General features: G+C 54.6%; 1 protein-coding gene across 1 annotated transcript in view; it reads right to left on the bottom strand.

Annotated features, from left to right (window-relative positions):
* Positions 1-323: 323 nt before the first annotated feature.
* Positions 324-19,327, bottom strand: part of LOC138824817 (synapsin-2) — a 110,591-nt gene continuing 91,587 nt past the window's right edge. Inside the window, exons 8-13 of the mRNA XM_070019145.1 lie at positions 17,502-17,576; positions 16,971-17,073; positions 16,119-16,268; positions 8,681-8,741; positions 4,614-4,857; positions 324-2,680 (exon numbers count right to left, since the gene is read on the bottom strand). Of these exons, the coding sequence (XP_069875246.1) occupies positions 2,545-2,680; positions 4,614-4,857; positions 8,681-8,741; positions 16,119-16,268; positions 16,971-17,073; positions 17,502-17,576 (769 nt within the window). The 3' untranslated portion in view covers positions 324-2,544. The remainder of the gene's footprint in view (positions 2,681-4,613; positions 4,858-8,680; positions 8,742-16,118; positions 16,269-16,970; positions 17,074-17,501; positions 17,577-19,327) is intronic.

Below are 19,327 nucleotides of genomic sequence, written 5' to 3'. Positions count from 1 at the left end.
GCAGGGTGAGAGGCAGTGAAGGAAGATGGGCACAGCTGCGGGGAATTTCTGTATAGACTTCTTATCTTGTGGCCACATTGCATAAAATTCAATAAAATTGTATCGTATTGTCTGTGACACATTAAAAGCATATGGCATGAGTTCTGCCACTTGGTTTTAAATTCTGGCTCAACCATTTGATCCGCTATGTGGACTGAAGTTATTGAACTTTGACGTATCAAGCATCTTCCTTGTGTAAAATTATAATAGTGCTTACCCTTATAGGTTGACTGGAAGAAATAAGTAAGTTGCTACAAGTCACTTGCTTAAAATCATGCCTGGAATTTAATCATTACTATGGAAATGTTAGTAAATATGTCTTGGAATCTGTCACAATGTTCACGCATATTGTAAGTTCTCAATAGGTGCTTTTGGACAAAATGAAGACCTAGAAAGACAACATTCGGAATCAGGGCAATAGAAGCAGTCATGTATAGCAGGCTCCTGGCCATGAAGAAGTTCAGAGCAAGATACCTCAAAATGGCCGCTTCAGCAGGGCAATGCCAATGTGGGAGCGCCCGAGCTCCTCCGGCCTGGAGCAGGCCTTGAAGCTGGCGTGAGACCCACCCCCTCCACCCGCACACGGAGAAAGGCAGCTCCCTGCCACCGGACACCGGAACCCAGCAGGCTGGAGCTATGATTTGTAAGATTTCTTACTTTCCCACGATCGGCTGTTTGGCTTAGCCTCCTTTGCCTTTTACAACCTTGCAATGGATCCCTCTTTGTTTAAACTGTATGTAAGTATTGGACCTAACAGCTTTTCAGGACTTCCTTTTTCTAATCAAGTCCTGTGCATGTGTAAAAAATAAATAAATAAAATGCATGTGTTGGGCTAGGGATGTAAGAGGTAGAGGGCCTGCATAGCCTGAGAGAGGTTGGCTTCTATTTCCAATGAGAGAGGCAGAGAACGAAGGGGAGAGAGGAAGAGAGAGGCGTGTAAGCTGTGTCCTGCCTTCTGTGAGGCTCATGCTCAGGCCCAGCCGCAGAGAGAGCAGAAGGAAGATTTTCTTTCCCCTAAGCGGAGCCTAGCAGGAACCTGAAGTTCAATGACCTCGTGCCTGCTGTCCCTCGCTTTGTCCGGTGGTCCGTTCCCTGTGTACGTGCACCGTGCCGAGGGCTATAGCCCACAGCGGGCAGCGCGTGCGGTTCTAATGCTTATTTCACACACCCTGACCCTTCAACCTGGAACTCGCGGGCTGGGTGTGAGTTAGGGGGCGTCCCTGGTGCCGCGGCAGTCCAGCGGCACCCGGCATTCCCCTGGTGAGTCGGCAGGATGGGCACTACAGGGGACACCAAGATCAAATGTTGGCCTGTTGGTTTCTTTTTTAACGGTGCAGATGTGATCTTTATGTTCCGGTCATGCATGGTCTTTGGCGGGAGTCGGGGAGAAGGCAGCCGGAGGAAGACCCCGCAGCCTGCGGGGCCGCGGGCCTCTCCGGGATGCCTGGGCAGGGCTGGTGCCCGCAGGTGGCCCGGCCGCCTTGCCCCGCAGCGCGGGCCATGAGGACGCCCGGCGACAGCGCAAGAGCAGGTCCCGACGTGGCTGGTGGGGGAACCGGGGTCTGTGCTTTGTGGAAAGGCTCAAGTTCAGTGGAGCTGCTGAGGGAAGGCCGGCTGCTCTGGGGAGACAGGCCCGGAGCGCCAGTGTGGCACCCAGAGAGCCACGCGCCCACGAGCCAGGCAGCGCCGCACAGACGCACGCTCACCCTTACCCCCACCCGCCCACAGCCTCGAGGCCGCCCTCCCCGCCTGCACGTGGTGGGGGACGGGTGGGGCTCACGGCTGAATAGAAAGCCGGTTGAGGTTGCTGCTTTTATTACACCAAAGGTCTTGACACGGCTGGGGAGGCGCGCGGGCTGGCCCAGCGCCGCGGCAGGGCAGGCGGTCTCCACAGGGCAGCTCTCCACGTCAAGGCCGGTCCCACACAGGAGCGGCTCTCCGGAGGGGAGGAGGGAGACACGGAGGAGTCCCCGCTCTCTCGGGTGGGCAGACTCACAACACTGTACGCCCACAGCAGTTTAGGGAGCGTGGGGTTTGGGGAGTGTGCTCTAACAGGTACCACGAAGGATCGAGGGCCAGGAGGGCTGAGACCAAGCACCTCTGGGCAGGTACTTGCTGCCCAGCGGCCCTGACTACAGGAGGCATGCATCTGCGCGGGGAGAAGCCTCCAGGGGTCCTCAGACGGGAGGATCCTGGCTTCGTGGGGAAGAGAAAGACAGGATGGCGCCGTCACACCAAGGCCACTAAACTCACAATGACTCAGGAGGGAGCTCTCGGGACTACAGAGAGCAGCTCTCTCCTCTGGGGTCTGGGCTGGGGGCCTCGCTCCAGGCCTGCACCTGCCCTCACACTATCATGTGGTCCTTCCTGGGCCGCCCCACACCACCGAGCACAAGGGAACACAGGCAGGGGCCACGCAAGTCACAAGTCACAGCCCGCCGCCACCCCGCACGGCAGCCTGCTGCTGGCGAGCATCTTGGGTGCCTTTCCTGGTTGGCTGAGGAGCTAATCTGAAAACAGGCTGGCAAAGGACTTCCTCAAGCTCCGGATTGTCTCCGCTTTGGCTTCATCCTCATTGGCTGAAGACCGGAAGAAGGAGGACTCAGCGAAGCTGAAGGCATTTGTCAGGGACTGCGACTTGCTTGAAGATAAAAACCAGAGAGAGGGTAAGAGGGTGGCGCTGCCAGCGGGCACGCACAGCGACGTAAGGGCCACCACTCCCGCATCCGCCCCAGGGAGGTCAGGGGGACAAGAGACAGTGCCACCGGGAAACAAGCAGGCCCTGGTGCTGCTAGGACACAAAAGGAGGGGTAATGAGGGAGAGAAGAGGGAAAGAGGAGGAAAGGGTGACTGACTCCAGAGAGCTTTGTTTAAAGCTGCGACTTGGCAAGCGTGCCTCTGGGCCCTCAGCCCCCCTGGTAAAAGGTGGGCCCAGAGCCTGTGGCTCCTGCCCCCACGTCTGTCTGTCAGTCGTCAGGTGGCGGGGGAGGGGTGCAGCGTCTGCAGGCCCAAGCAGATTGAGAGCTCTCTCACACCGGGCTGGGGCAAGCCACGTGCCCCTCCAGCCCCGGCGCTGGCCCGCGTGACTGTGTCGGGCCGTTTGGCACATGGGTGGTCTGTAGGCCTTCCTAGTTCTCATTCTCTTCTCAATTCTTTTGATTCCAAGGGAACCCTAATGCCTCCATTTCCCTTTTCTTAAGTGGGTGTGGCCTTCCCCAGAGAGCCCTAATAAGAAGTCTGGTGGGCACAGTGAGTAGGAACTCAAGGAATACATATCAGACCACGATTAGTGGTAGATTGCTAATGAAAACCTCACCCCGTGCACTTTAGGGACGTATTTTTCCCTTCAGAGAGTAACGAGGGATTCAGGGAGAGAACCCATCAGGGTAAGGGGCTGCGGGGAGGCCGCAGGTGTGCGCACGCGCATTCTCCAGGAGGGGCGGGAGGTCCTGACTCCTTGACTCGCACTGGGTTCTGGTACCCGGGTCTCCCTGCCCTCTCCTAAATGCTGGTGCGACCGTGCAGAGTCCCTTCTGTGAGGTCTGTGACTGGTGACCTATCTCCTTACCCCCTCCCCCGCCCCCTCCGGCAGGGAACGGGATGGGGGTGGGGGTGGGGAGATGCCTGCCTTTCATTAGAGCTGGGTAGGAGCCCCCTACGCGGGCCTCTGGGGCAGAGGACACTGGCACAGAAGCCTCCCGCCTGTCATCGGGGCTGGGTCCACACAGGGGCTTCAGCTCTGAGGCAAGTCAAGAGCCGGTGGACGTGAGTCACGGCCAAGGAGCCGCCAGAGAAGACAGCGGTGCTGAGGAAGGTGGTAGGTGGGCTGCCAGCCAGCGTGGGGGAGGGGTGGGACCAGAGGACCAGGAGAAGTGACCCCCCCCCCCCGGCCTGGACTGGCCCTTAGTGCGGAAAGGCTCTTTCTCTCCAAGCATGGCTTCCTCCCCTCACTTCACCTCCCACACGGCCACTCCCGGTCAGAGGCCCGGCGAGCGGGCGGCTGGCACGCCCGGGCTGCAGCGGTCCCCTCAGGATCTGCCGCATGGCAAGGCATGCTGCTCGTGGCGGTGCTGGCCGCTCTCCTCACCCAGGGGCCCGTGCTGCGGGAGGCAGGGCAGGGCGCGGGGCCTCTGCGCAGCCGCCCTGGGCTCCAGCTCCCGGGATGGCTGGAGGTGGGAGAGGCTGGAGCCATGACCCCCTCGGCCCTCGCCCTGGCAGCCCGGCTGGGTGGGCGCCCTGAGCCCTGAGCCTAAGCCGCGGGTCAGAGGCCGGAAGGACTTATTTCTTTTAACTTTTAGGAGAGTGACACCCACAAAGGAAAGGGATGGAAAAGAGAGCGGGAGACGGGGCGGGGGAGGACTCACAGCAAACAGACAAGATCCCCAAACTAAGCTACTGCAACGCTAGAGAGGGAGCCGGGGCGGAGTCGTGCCATCCAGGCTCACCTGAGATGTCTGTGCCCCACCCCGACCCGCGGGGCAGCCTGTCACACACGCGCACGCATGTGAACACACACACGCACAGTGTCTGCAGGAGGAGGCCCGTGGGAGAGGGGTGGCCACGCCGTGTCTTACTTGAGCTGTGGGTGAGGCTGGGGCTCCCGCGGCGGCGCACCCGGGGGTGGCTGGGCGTCTGCGGGGCAGCGGCTGCTGGAGGGCGCCTCTCCGTGGGCGATGGCGGGGCCTCCTGACCTCTGAGGAGCCGAGGAGGAGGAGGAGGAGGAGGAAGAGGAGGAGGAGGAGGAGGAAGGTGTCGGTGCTGGTCCTGGGGGGAGCCGGTGTGGAGGCAGCGCTCTGCCTGGGGGCTGCCCAGGGCCCCCTAGGTTCAGTACAAGAAAAACTTCATCATGTAACCGTATCAAAGGGTCTCCTTAGTAGAATCTACATTTCCCAGAATGCACTGCATTACCAGCTCTATGACAAGCGGCCCACGCAAGGCCGCCCTTTGAGCTGTAGCTTGTCACGCAGTGCACAGCTCCTCCCTGCAAGCTGACAACCTGCCCTCCCCCCGCAAGGCAGGTGGGGGGGGAGAGCAGAGGACCAGATGCCAGGAGCAAGCCCGCCCTCTTCCCAGGGGCCCCTCAGGCATCGGCCCCCTGTTCCACAGCCAACTCCGAGTCCCAAATGCCACTCACTGGGGGCCGGCGTGGGGGGGGGGGAAGGAGAGTGGGAAACGGAAGACCCAAGGAACAGTCTACCAGAGACCAAACAAGCTGCCTTGCTTTGCTTTGGCTTCCCTGACCATAAAAACCAGGCAAAAGTAAGTCCTAGTGCTTAGCTTTTAAGACAAGTATTTCAGAGACGATAAGGAGGGAGAAGCTGTTCAGAAAGCGCTGGTGCTTAATGAGCATCCTGGGCGCGGGCTCACGCTGTTGCGTGCAGCGCCCGGCACCTTGCTCCAAGCCCGCGCATGTGTCTGGCTGCCACACCCACCCCACCTGGGCCGCACCGACGCATTACTGCTTTCTTCCCAAGCCTCTGGCCTCGGTGCCATCATCCTCAGGGGCTCCAGCGTGACGTGCCACTCAGGTGTGTGGGAAACTCTCCAGACATCCAAGCCCCGCTTGCCCCTGGGGATGTGGTGGGCACCATCTGGCAAAGAGCTCCCCTTTCTCCCAGCCTGCAACACAGACCATCTGGTGGCCTGGAGAGAAAAGCCCTCCTTCTCTTCGGGGCTGACAGGCAGGAGGGTGGTGCCAGTTTGCTCTGTCTTCGCTGAGGGGTCCCTACACCTGGAAGTCAAACGACGCCTCCACGAGCACCCGGCGACTTGTGGAAACAATACACAATTGGCCGGTAAGATCCGGTTTCTCAGCCTCACTCCGAGAGTCCACATCTGTGACACAGCCCGCTGGCAGGAGTGGGCTCAGGGAAACTTGACTAGAACAAAGACTTGTATTGCTACGTGGCTCACTGGCAACGCGGGAGCACCTGCCCCTTCCGGAGAGGAAGCGCTGTGTGTCTCTACTACCATGCTGTCCCGTCGCCTCACCTCCACGGCCGGGCGCGGGCTGTCACCAAGAACCGGTTAACAGCAGGGTTAGTTACACACACACACGAGTACATGGGATTCTGCATAGTTCAGAAGTTCCCAGCTCAAGTCAGACAACTAGTGAAGATGAGAGATTAGTAAATTATTTGATGTTAGTCAGCTTTTGTCTCTTCCAAAGTCTAACACCATGACTAAATTGTATTAGTATTTTATTATAAAGTAATTCCGGTTGATAGCTCGTCCTTTTGTGCCAGAGACCTGAGTGCTTTCCCACTTGTGAAGAGGTCATTGAACAGCCAGAAACTTTACAACTTAACACTGAAGACAGATATAACTTTTCCTTTATTGCACATTAAGCTGTACAAGAGAGTCACAAAAGAGAGGTACTTCAGTCACACTTCCAGCACTGGCTGAGGGGCTCCCCGCTGGATTAGTACAAAAAAGGGGACAACGTCAGCAAAGAAATGGATACAAAACACCAGAACAGCAATCCTACACTGTGACAGAGTCCCCAGGGCACGCGGCTGTCCCCTAGTGTGCTGCCCGAGGGCCCGTGGCAGTCAGGTGGCGCTGTCGGTGGTGCCAGCCAGGGGGAGCCCCATCAGGCCTCCCCCCACCTCAAGGCCTGGCCGACACACCGTGTGTCCTGACTGAATTCACATGGCAACGTCATATGTGTGGCTCACAAATGTCACGTGAAAGCACCTGGATGTGCACGTTGGGAAACATGCAGAGAAGCAACACCACTATCTTCACTTGGACAGTAAATAAATAGATACATAAACAAACAACAGAAAAGGTATTCCTGCATTCTGGGAAATGTGACTTTACTCCTCTCTGTCATCTTGCCAGACTGGGAAGTCTTTAAGGACCGGTTCCCTCTGTAACCCCCGCCCCCCGGAAGTGCATATGTGCATGTATGTATATATTTACAACAAACTGACGAGCACCGTCAGCTCAGGGACGGGTCACAGATGAAAACACTCTCGCTCTGTGGCTTCAGAATCTGCCAGCAACCAAAGAAGAAAGCAGGACGCGTGCCCTGGCGTGGAGCTCACGCTGCACACCATCCATACGGCTTGCTCCTCAGGTCTGGTATTCCAGAACTGCACCTTGTCAGTACACAGGGAATGTAAAAGTAGAGCCGGAAGCATATCTTCTAAAAGGCAAACTGCTGGCGTGAACTCCCCGGGACCACGGGGCTAGAGAAGGACACTTGGTACCTGATCCAGCCCTGCCTGGGGATGAGAGGTGAGGCACTGGCCCCGCGTCCTGGCGTGGTTACCTGCAGCAGCATCTCCCAGGTACTGCTTGTGAGAGGAAGGCGGACAAGCTGGTGAGGGGTCCTCAAGCCGTGAGGCCTCTGGCCAACACCACACAACCTACACCTGAGACAACTCTCCCAGCAAGCTTCTCACTCTCGGGCCTGCGGGGGAGGTGGCAGCTCAAAAGCAATGCTGGGGTCGTCGTCAGGACTCGTAGGCAGGGCGCCCGCCCAGCTACACGGGGCGCCTCTGATTTGGTCTCAGGTTCAGATGCTTCGGGAATGGTCAGATCCTTCCCAGACTCTTAGCGGCTCCCTGAATCCTCTCTCCGGCCTTGCTAAGGAGTCATCTGTGCACACAGATCAGGCTCTGGGGACACAAAGCCGCCCCATTCCACAGAAGCACACAGATGGCTGCTTCAGAAACAGCGACAAAGAGGAAACAACTTTGGGGACTGAGATAAACACACAAAAAATACGCACAAGTTCACTTGAATATTGCACATGGGCGGCCCTGTTTTTGTTTCTGTTTCATCTCCAAGCTAATTAGTTAATAATAAAACAAAGGGTACACTGGGGTGTAAATTACGGAACACATTCCTGGAAGCAGCTTGCTCTTTGTACTTCATCACTAAAAACACAAGAGCTATGCAGGCACAGCAGCCTAGTCACAAAAACACAAACCGCACCAGATTCTAGCAAACAGAGAAAAAGATGGATGCCTTCAAAGTCAACAGATGAAGCTATGGAAATGAGACCTTGAAAAATCTCTTAAAAGTTCTACCTATTTACCCTAGTCATGCAGAAGCAAAAGCACAATTCACTGAAGACCCGGAGCAGACCTATGCAGGTGTCGGGTGTGGATCGGAGCCTGGGGGAGGAGGGAGGAGTTGGGGTTTATTCCTGTGGTTGCTGTTTCCCCCCCACACCATCCCTGGTACTCCTGTCTCGCCCCACTTTATGCAACATTTTGAAAATACTATCAAACCACCCAGAAAATAGTCACACCGGACTAAGGAGAGGCACGGTTCTTTTGTACACTGTGGACGAACAGCCCTAGAATCACAAGTTATACAGAGAAACGTAAGTGAGCATTACAAGCACAAACAGGAACAGGTAAACAACCAGACAGAGGCGCTGACACTGCACAGAACACACAGTGCAGCCAGCATTTAAAGAACGCGGCGACCGCGCTGACCGCGCTGCCTGCCTGCCCGAGGGCTGCGCCCTCCCACCCCACTGGCCTTTCTTTTCTTTTCATTTGTTTTTGGCTTAGATTTTCTGCTTTAAAAAAAAAACAAATTAACTACTGGCCATTCTAAGAAGCTTGGACTTGTTTTGGCCCTACAGCAATGCCATTACAGTCGAGAATATACTGTAAACAACCTTGGGGAGCTGGCCGCTGAGATGGGGTCTTGCTCGGATCCGGATCCTTAAGTGTTCCACTCTGGAAGACAAAAATGCAAAAGAGATAAAAACAAACCTACAAGTGAACTCCACAGAGAGCCCCTGTGGCTGGGCTACAGGCAGCCATGGGGTCTGGCCAGAAACACCTGCAGGCCTGTGCGGTGAGGTGGGGGGGAGGGCTCAGAGCCACATGGAGACCTCTTCACCCCTCTTGTCCTCTTTCTCTTTTAGACTTGCTTTTGCTAGGAGCTTTGAGTCTTTTAACCCAGCCTGGCGTCTTCTCTGCCGCCTGCCCCACGCTTGGCCTGCAGTCCTCACAGGGTGGGCTGCGGGGAGCTCAGGAGAGGAAGGCAGAGCACAGCGGGGCTGGACCAGGTGATCAGCCTAGAAGGGGCTCCCGCCTCATCGGGAGTGAAGTTTTAGGTGGGACTGGTTCTGAGACTGGCTCGGAGTCAGACCCACTCTGGACTGGGCTGGAAACGAGGGGGGGCTGGGAGCAGGGAACCCCCTTGTTTTTCAGAATCCTCCTGACTCAGAAGGGTAAGACGCTAATGTCTGTGAGCACTGGAGGCCAAGCTGCTTTCCCCTCTCAAACAGCAGAATTACATTTTGCCCAGCAGCAAGGCTCCACCCCCCTGCTTCCTCTCCTCCCAGCTGTGATTCTGATTAGGTCCTGCCAGGATCAAAGACCACATGACTTCGTTTGTCTGACAGTTAAACTAAAGGCAGCGAGCGTGTGGAGCTGGACAGGTGGAGGGGAAACTGTAAAGCTAAAGCCAGAGGAGGGTCTGCCGGGAGTCAGGGAGGGGCTCAGAGCCGGCTGCGGCCTGGGCCACGCCTATCTTCCGCACCCTCCCACTGCCCCTCCCAGTGCTCTCCTCCCTCGGGCCAGAGCCCCCTGCACCACTCCTACGTCAATGTTCCTCCGGTCTCCATTCTCTCTGGACTTGATTCTGGCTATCTAGTTTCCCTCCTGTCGTGGCCACGTTTTTCAGTCCTACCACCAAGGAAGTAGGTAGAAGTGCTACCCTTCCTCGTTATTTTGGGAACAGCGTGATGTCAAGCTGTTCTAAGAGGCTTCTGGGCAGCAGGCAGCGAGGTCCTTGAAACACCTTCGTTCCATTACGTCTTGGGGCCGCAACTACTCACCAATCACAGCAAGAACGCCAACACCGCCTGTCCCTTTTCCCCCCGGCACTCGCAGCAGACCAACAAGACTCGGTCTGAGCCTTGTCACTGTGGTACCCATACCCAACAAGTAGGCTGGGGCCAGGGGACCCCCTCCATCCAGCCCCAAGACTCCCCAGTTCTTCCCACCTTCTGTTCATATGCTCTGGTTAGGTCTGTATTAATTCTTGTTCAGACTAGCATAGCCTTATCTTCTCCGTGGCTACCTGCTATCCAAAACACTTTCCCAAGTTGTACCCATTACCTTCTCTAAGTCATTCAGGGCTACCCTTTATTGTGCTTTTTGTATGCCTGGTCACCGGGGGCCTTTTATTCAGTATCTCCCTCGTGCCTTATGAGGGCCTGAGGAGGTAGATGTCATTTTTCCAGTGACCCCAATTACTTCAGCATGGCCAGAATCAGCCTGTCTAGCCTCCTTTCCTAAGTCCTACACATGCCTGCTCTTTCCAGGGCTGCCCTTTCTGTCCTCCTCTAGGCTGTCTCTGCCACTGGCCTCTCGTTGCCTGGGATGGGCACCCTGCCAGGTATAGGGCAGCAGAAGCCCAGCCTGGCCCCAGCAGGTTGGCTCTTGCTAGTCCCCTCTCTTGGGCCCCATAGGCCAAGGGAGAGCACGCCACGCAGGCTAGCCTGGCTCTCCTCAGCCACACAGCGATGCACGTGAGTTACTCAAGGACTCAATGACCTCAGAACGCTCTTCCCAAAGCTTTTGGGGAAGAGCTCCCAGGGGCCATCCTTGAGGCCGAGCCTGGGAATGTGCCTTGGCCACCCTTGCTGGCGCCTAAGAAACTTCTTCTGTCTCCAGCTCCATCGAGGCTGTGGAACCAAATACTTCTCAGAGGCTCTGAGAGGCACAGAGGAAGGTCCCCGAGGAGCGCCCATGCCAGGCGGGGCCCTCGCTCAGCCCACAGGCCCCGTCTACCCAGGCTGAAGGTTTATTCCCGTGTGGTCAGAAGTCTCCTGGGAAGTGGAGTTCCACAGAAGTCTGGTCACCCTGGCGTCACCGCCGAAGTCTGGCCTGTAGCCAGCCCAAGGCAGGCACTCGTGGTCAAACTGAGCAGCAGTTTCCCGCAGGAAGCTGGGTTGACTCAAACAGGTAAGAATGTGAAGTCTAGAACACGTGATCAGCTGCACACAACAAAAAGGAAAACAGCCTCCCGGCAGGCTAAGAAGAAAGCCTCCAAACCACCCGGCACTTAGAGGGTGTCGCTGGGACCCACCGCCACCCCTGATGTGGCTGGCGGCGCCCTGCAGGGGACAGGGTCGATGCGGGCTCACCTCTTTCCACCTGACCAAGACAGGAGAACAAGCACTGCTGCCATCTGCCAGGCATGCTGGCAGAATAAAATGAGTCTGTGACCTCTTTCTTCACGTGACTTTGGGCAAGTTGCCTGATCTCTGAATCTCAGTTTCCATTAGTGGGGACCCTGTGAGGATTCTGTGAGGTAACGGTGCAGCATGTGGGCTCAACACACTGAAATCTGCCGGTGTGAATCTAGATCCTGTCTAGGCGGCCGTGGCGGGAGGGAGGCGCTACCATGAGGTGCTAAGCAAGACCTGGACACACTCTGGTGAGAGGAGTTTGGTCAGTGGAGAGCTCGGGGCTGACTTCTGCAGGCCCTGCTGGCTCCAGGCTTCTATTCATTCCTTTGTGTATTTTTCAGTTCTCTCAATGCTGGAGATAAGATAAGCCCTTCCTCACTGTACAGTCTTGAGCTCTTCAAGACCCCAGGGCTACCGGGCCTGAGCAGAGATATCCTGAAGGCATAGGTTTGAAGGGGCTTGGTGAGGTGTGTTCTGCTCCCCTCCAGAGCAGCTGACCGGACTGGCGTCCTGCTGCACCCAAGGGTCTTCGGTGACTGACCAGAGGGGCCCATCCCAGGCAGCAGCACAGATAAATGTGCCATGGGGGCGGCTGGTACCACGTTGGCAGGCCCAGACTTGATTGCCAAGGAGAGCAAGGGTTTTCCTTACCCAGGGCCACACACACCCAGTTCTTTATTCCTCTGTTCTCTGGTGGAAGCAAAAGAGCTATAGAGATGCCCAGTGGAGAGACCTAGAAGGTCCAGCTCTCCTCCTCCACAGCAATGTGACTCCGGACAAGTCACTTGCATGATACTGGCTGCTATGTAAACAGAGACAGCCTTACTAGCCCATCTCACATACGATTGTGAAGCTGACAATAATGAACGTGCTTCATAAATGTAAGAGTAGTGCCAGGCCAAGTGATGTCAGCAGACATCACCACCTTATCTGAGTGAGAATAAATACCACTCCAAGGGAGCAGAGCTGCTACGTGGGAAGCCCCTGTGTCCACGGAGAAGGCACTGCTGTGTGGCTTCCCGTTGCCTGGCACACAGCTCACGCGCGTGTGCATGATTTGGGGCTGGGCTATTCACCGTGCCCTTTTGTAGGTCAAGTTCTGCAAGGTCCCTGCAGATGCAGAAAAGCCAGTTCAGAGAGAGTAAATATTAGCTCTTGAGGTGACAGGAAAGAAAACTGCTGGCCTGGTATGAGGGTCTGGGGGGTTTTGCCAAAGGCATCTTGAAGTTGCCATCCTGTGGCTTTCTGCAGACAGACCAGGAGAGAGGTGCTCCTATCTAAGGTCCCAGCAGGATGGAAAGCTGAGGAAGGAAAGGCACCGAGTGACTCAACTCTTGCTGGAGACCAGCTGCCCCCACCAAGGAGGAAGGCCTGTGCTTGCTCAGCATATCTGAGACAGGAAATTGAGAAAGGGTCCCAGGGCCTGGCCCCAGGAAAGGGGCCAGGCCAAATCCTTGCTGGACACGCCACAGAACTATTCTGATCAGCTCCCCCAGGCCTCGCTTCTCCGGCCTGGGACCCCAGGGAGCATGAAGCGGCAGGAAGGAATGTGGTCAGGAGGTTGTAGAGCAAAGGGGACGGCATGTTTTCAGCACCTTGGAAGCATTCCGAGCTTGCCCTGCATGCCCGTGCCCACCTTCCACTGGAAGGTTGTGAAAGGTCATGGGGGTCCAAGGATGGGCTGTCCCTCCTTCCTGCCTGAGGGAGGTTTGCTGCTCTTCTGATGGAGCTCATCTACTGGACTGCGGGCCTCCCACAACCTAAGGACACTAGGAATGTCCCACTGGGCGGCCCATGAGTCCCGTGGGGGCACCGAGGGTCAGGTCACCCTGGGTCAGAATGTCAGCTCCAAGTGATTAAAGATGTCCCTGAAAGTTAAGTCAGTCCCAAAATAGTCAGTGTCTCTTAATAGTCCGTTAAGGGATCTGGTCACTAGTGGCTTTATCTGAATCTGCCTCAAATCCCCTCACATTCTCAGCTTACACTCACTGGGGAACATACTCTCTGAAGCCAGTCCTGCTGTGGGAAGAGGGAAGGGCTTGCATTTGTCCTAAATTTACCTCTTGCAGGCTCAAGTGAATCTTACCCCTATGCACTGGGCGTGAGTGACAGTTGTGACTCCCACCCCCCACCCCCACCCCCGCATACACAGATCTCTAAGCTGTGCTTCTCAGAGTACAGAGACCCTCATCTTAGTCTTGGTCTCCTTGAACTCAAGAGATCGTAGCAAAGAACTGGGCAGAAATAATTTGAGTCTCCTTTTAGGCAAGAAATCCAGGGAACAAAGACAGACAGAACGTCCACCAGAAGCTAGAGAGGTCATCCAGCTCCAGTCCTTCATTTCTGAACTCATCACTGCCTCTCCCAGGTCCCATGGGCTGCACAGCTGACAGCAAAGCATCCCAGATCTGAAGATTTGGAAAGCCATCTGATCCCACAGCCTAACCTCAGCCATCTCTCCTTGTCACCATGTCCCTGACAAGAAACTCCTCCTGTCCCACCTGAACAGCAGCAACAACTGGACAGTCCCTCGCCACTCCCCGGAAAAGCCGCTGGTGCTCTCTGCGCGTTTCTTCCTCACAGAGCATCAAACCAGGTCTTCCAGCAGATTTGCCTTTGGAGCCATTTCTAATCTGAGACTGCATCAGAGAGCTGAAGACCTTGAGTCACAGGCTCCTTGAGACAATTGTTATTCAACTGTGGTTCCTTTAACTGTGACCACACATGGTCAGCCCCTGGCCCTGCCTCGTGGCTTCTTTCCTCCCAGCATTCTCAGTTAAGAGCATGTCCTTGCAGCCCCAGGTGTGGCCTTGTCAGCTCAGGGAAGAAGATGTTCATCTGTACCCTGGCACCAGATGTGTATCAATGAATCATTCCCCCTGGGTCAAATCCACAAGCTCAACAGGAAGCGAGCTCTGAGGCTTGAACTGAGGGGCGCTGAAGTTAGGCCTTACCCATCAGCATCTGAAACTCCTGCATTAGCATTTGGCTTTTGTCTCTGGAAGTTTTTACAGGAAGACATAAGGAGTGGGACCAGTGGGATGAGAAATGAAATGTGAGCCCATGAAGGTGAGGAAGAGAATGCCACCCCACTGGCAGGGACTGAAATCCCTGCCCACTTAAGGATCTGTCCCTTTTTCCTGGGAGCCTGTGGGGCAGCCCACACGTTACCAGAGCCCCAAGAGGCAAGAAGTCGTGTCAGATCCTGGATGATAAAGCTCAAGAGAGCCGGTGAACATGTTGGAGATGGATGAGGGAGCAGAGTGAGTATACAGGGAAAAGGCTTTCTTGGCCTCCAGCCTGGAGGTGATGGCCATTACTGGCCACCAGGTGTCACTGCTACTCTGAGAAGAGTGCCCCTAAAACACCACCGAGTCCTTGGGTGGAGGGTCAATGGCCTCAGCAGCCCTGGGGCTGGGAGTGTCGCCAGGCAGAAGCTGAGCTTCAGCCAAATCAGCTTTGCCACTCACCTCCTTGTTTCAGTGATACGGCCAATGCCTCTTACACCCCTGTACCAATTTCTTGGGACCGTGAATAGCAGCTAGCTAATGTACCCCAAGGTAGAGGGCTAGATCCTAACAAGGTGTGCCCTCCGCTTGCCATCCTCTCTCTACTTGCAGCTTTACTACAATCAATGAAACGAAGGCTCTAGAGGCAGGGCTGAAGGCAAGGACAGACAGAAAGGCAGGTAGTCTGCCAGTCTCCCCAGATCTCTGGTCTAGAATTCACAGCCCTAGGGCTGTGACTCCAGGCAGGAGCTCTTGAAGCCTGAGCTTCCACAGTCATGCGAGAGGCCAGCGAGAGGACTTGATGTGTGTGGCCCAGTGATCCAGGCCACGTCCGGATTGGCTCACATCCCTTTTATGTGCACACTGCCAAGATCTCCACAGGTCTCTAAGATCAACTCCAAATAGGCAGATCAGACTGTATTTACGCCAAATGGAAACTCCTTCATCAAATGTGTCCAACCACAACCAACCAAGGGAAGAGAGGTGGTGAGAGCAGTTTGCCTAGATAGGAAGAGCTTTTATCTTGGTACTATCGAAGGTACACATAATGGAACAGGAAAGGCAGATAGTTTTGTCAGTGCTGTTGACATTTTTGACACATGGGTGACAGCGGCCAGGCAAACCACTTTCAAGTACCCCTTGGTGTTCAGTCATGTGCCCCGTAGTGTTCAGAGCAATGACTGACCACACAAATGATGCGGGTCCGTGAGGAAGTACAGCCTAGTGATATCACCGTCCCTACGCGCCTGTGACTATGCACTTTAGGGAGGAAACCGTACAAGAACACAGGTCTCAGGATGTGCCCTGGCTGTCAGGCTGTACTCCGCAAGGGGTTTGCGGAGCACATGACTGGTGGGCGCTGTGTGATGTTTAGAAACAGATTTCAAATGTGAATTCTGCTTTTTCCTTCTCCTCCAGAAATAAGGACTTGATTCTTTCCCCTCTTCTATGCCAGCAATTTCTCCTAACATGGCCAGCGAGATCTGAGCCAGCTCTTTATAAATACGGCAGTGAACAGCTAGCGAGAGCTCTGTCCAGCGGTGTCTCCTAAGCTCCTTCCTTGAAACTTCCCTATGACAGTGAACGGCTAGGAGAGCGCTGCCCAGCTCTTCCCGGACCTCTCAGTGCACAATGAGAGTGTCCCAAGTCCAGGGAGACACTGGCTCTGGAAACATCAGGTTCAGGAGGAAGACCCAGCACTGCACCCCCACACAGTTCTGCAGCTGACCTTGAGAAGGGCCCTGTCAGGGGTGGGAAATGATCAGGCCTCCAGAGAGGAAGGAAGGAAGATACAGAAGAGGAAGGAGCCTCCTTACATCCCATAACTGACTTCGACTCCAGCCTGGAACCCCTGCTGTCTAATGGTGGTGCCTGGCAACTGTCTCTGCGGAGCTGCTTACCTGTGGCTGCTGGGTGGTTAGGGGTCTCTGAGGAGACAGGACAGGAGTCCTGGACAGCAGCCGGTTCATCTTGCTGATGACTAGCTCAGTGATGAGTTGTCTGTCTTCCACCTGGTGTTCCCCAATCAGTGGCATGCTACAGTCCATGACCTGGAAGAAGACGTGGCCCAGTGAAGTACAGGGTCTAGAGACATGAAGGCCTGGCATGTGTTTTCAGAATGGTGGAGATGAGTTGGCAAGGAAGAGTATCCTTGTTTTCAGTTGAAAACATGTTCCTTGGCAGATGTAGAACCCTTTCCTCTGTCTCAGACCCCCTCCTGTTGATCTCCACTCAAGCCAGAGCCCAGCAAGATGGAGATAACTGGCTACAGGGACTGGAGAAGAGGGAGAGGGGAGAGAGGGTTCGGCCTTGGGCTGGAAGTTTGCAGAGGGGCTGAAGACATTAAGGGCATTTCTTGACATATCTGGTAAATAGCAGGCATTTCTCATCTCTGACTTTTCATTGATACAACCTTTGTTTTCAGATCTGCTCCGCTCACTAAATGACCAGATTCCTGCCTTGCTTCTGACCTGGGCTGTCTTCCCTTTTTCCCGCCCCCCCCCACAACTCCCCCTCTCCAGTCCTTATTTTTCCTGTTTCTTAAGGTCAAGATCAACTGTTTATTTCCACTTAAGAAATGTCTAGGATCACAGACTCCATCATCCAGCTCGCTCATATATGGAGGAAGAAGATGGAAGCCCCCGCCCCCCCCAGAGAAGGGAACCCTGCCCATCCCCACAGCATCTGCCTTGGGTTTGGCCTCTAGGCTAGGGTGTGGCTTCTTGATGAGACATTCCCTGGGGCAGACTTACCTCAAAGATGTAGTCCTTCCCATCCTTCCCATGTACAGCTTTGACAGCACAGATGTCTAGGCCGCCAAACATCTCAGAGCAGGTATCCACCCATAACTTGTACCTAGAGGGAGGGAAAGGGATCCTGAGGCTGGGACACCAGCTCAGGGCAGCTGAGTGGAGGGAGAGATCTCCTTTTGCCCCAGCCTCTCCTATTCCCCGTCCTGATCCGTTCCCCTCCCCTTCTGGTGCCTTCCTTTTCTGCTCTCCAAGTTTTCTCCATCTTCCCGAGCCAGAGCAGCCCTGACCTCTTCAAGGAGGCCTTCCCTGGATAATCTCAGCCACATCTAACTACTCCTCCTTTCTTGGAGCTTCTACAGTATGTAGTCTTTACCTCATATTTAGTACATGACCCAGTCCTGCCTAATGTCAACTGGATGCTTGGGAACTCTGCGTGTCACTTGTCCCGCCTGTTTAGAGGCGCCCTTGCGTCTTACAGCTCTTCCTCAGCAGCAGTCTACCTCCCAGGGGACTGGGACCCTCTCTACTCACCTGTCTGACATGGCGATCTGCTCCAGCATTGCAGAGCCAGTGTTGGTCTTCCAGTTCCCTGAGATGGATGTCCTCCTGCAACAAGGCCCGCAAAGCAAAAACAGGCCGTGAACCCCACGCTCAAGAAAAGCCCATGAAACCTTCCAGAATTTTCTTTCACTGCTGTATTGCCCACCTGCAATACAAATAGCCCAGGAGCCTGGCTGTCTCTGTCAAACCTCTATCTGTGATGCCTTCCTCTGCATGAAGGTCTCGCCTCTGTGGTGCTGCCCTGACCGTTTCAAGCAAGGGAGCTCTGGCCGTCTTTGGAAAACCTTCAGAACTTTGCCTGTATCTCACTTGGAGTCTTCTACTTTTTATTTTAGTGATTTGAGCTTAGTCTTAAGCTAAGATATGTCTACTATTACATAACTCACGGGGGTATATATGGAATATGTTCTCCTACAAGCCTACTCACTCAGTAACCTGGGCTCACTAAGAATATGCAAATAGAGGTAGGGCTCAAGTGGTAGAGCCAGCCTTGAGCACCCTGGCTCTGAATTCAAGTCCTAGTATTCACACACACACACACACACACACACACACACACACACACACACATACACACACACACACACACACACACACACACACACACATGAATATACAGACAGAATTCCATTCATCCTGCTAATTCCTACAGGTTCTTGTCTTGTGAACCTCCGACGTTTCTTGCTAGCCGATCCATTCATTCAGTCAACAGTTAAGAGCCGCTGGAGACGAGCAGTGTGGCTGTTGGTAAGTCCGTTGACTTCAAGGGCCTCATCAAATGGAGCCGACAGCTTCAAGCCCACCTCTCCTATGCTCACTGGACCCTCCATTCACAAGCACAGGTGACATCTGACGAGTCTTTGACTAAATGGGGTGCAGATGGCCAAGTTCCTGGATCTGGATTTGCTCTTGACTGGATGGGCAACCGTTAGCACTTCCCCTCTCTGAGTCTCCCTTGTCAGTAAACACAGAATAGCCAGAAGGACCCATCGGAACAGGCCTAAGTAGTTCATTTTTGTCTTTTTCTTTTCTTCTTTTTTTGTCAGTCATAGGGCTTAAAATCTGGGCTTGGGCGCTGTCCCTTAGCTCTTCAGCTCAAGGCGAGCACTCTACCACATGAGCCACAGTACCACTTCCGGTTTTCTGGTGGTTTATTGGAGGTAAGAATCTCATGGACTTTCTTGCTGGGGCTGGCTTTGAACCGGGATCCTCAGATCTCAGCCTCCTGAGTAGCTGGGATGACAGGCGTGAGCCACCGGCGCCCGGCTCATTTTTGTCTATATAAGGCCGGGAGGATCTTACCATGTAGACTTAACTTCCCATGTGCTAAGATTATAGGCATGTATCATCATACCCGGTGCACCTTTTAAATAATTATTTTTCGCCCCTCCATCATGGCGGAGGGGATAGCCTAGGGAACAGGAAAGTCCCCCATGTGCTGTCTCTACCACTCAACACCATTTGGGGAGTTGTGCCAGTTTCCAGCTATATCTTCTGGTGAGATTCTGATTCCAAACACTGAGAAACCGAGAAACCTATGTGGATAGTTTTTTCAGAAGCCTAAGGCAGTCTAGTAAGTCAGCTAATGGGATCACAAAACTCCTCCCACTTGGCCAGTACTGACTTCTTTCCTCATGAATTTCCTTACCCAAGAGCCTCACTTCAACCTCTCCCTGTAAGAAAGCTGGAATTCTTGCTCCATTTTAAAAAAACAAAGCCTTAAAATGTGATATGATTTGTTTAATACTGTATATCTAGTCAAAACAGATACCCAGAATCTGTAAAATATAGTGGCG

This window comes from Dipodomys merriami, unplaced genomic scaffold, assembly GCF_024711535.1.
Source record: "Dipodomys merriami isolate MVZ:Mamm:240054 unplaced genomic scaffold, mDipMer1.0.p SCAF_13, whole genome shotgun sequence".
NCBI classification, from domain to species: Eukaryota; Metazoa; Chordata; class Mammalia; order Rodentia; family Heteromyidae; genus Dipodomys; species Dipodomys merriami.
The sequence above is the reverse complement of the archived record's forward strand: the minus strand, read 5'-3'. Positions and strand labels throughout refer to the sequence as shown.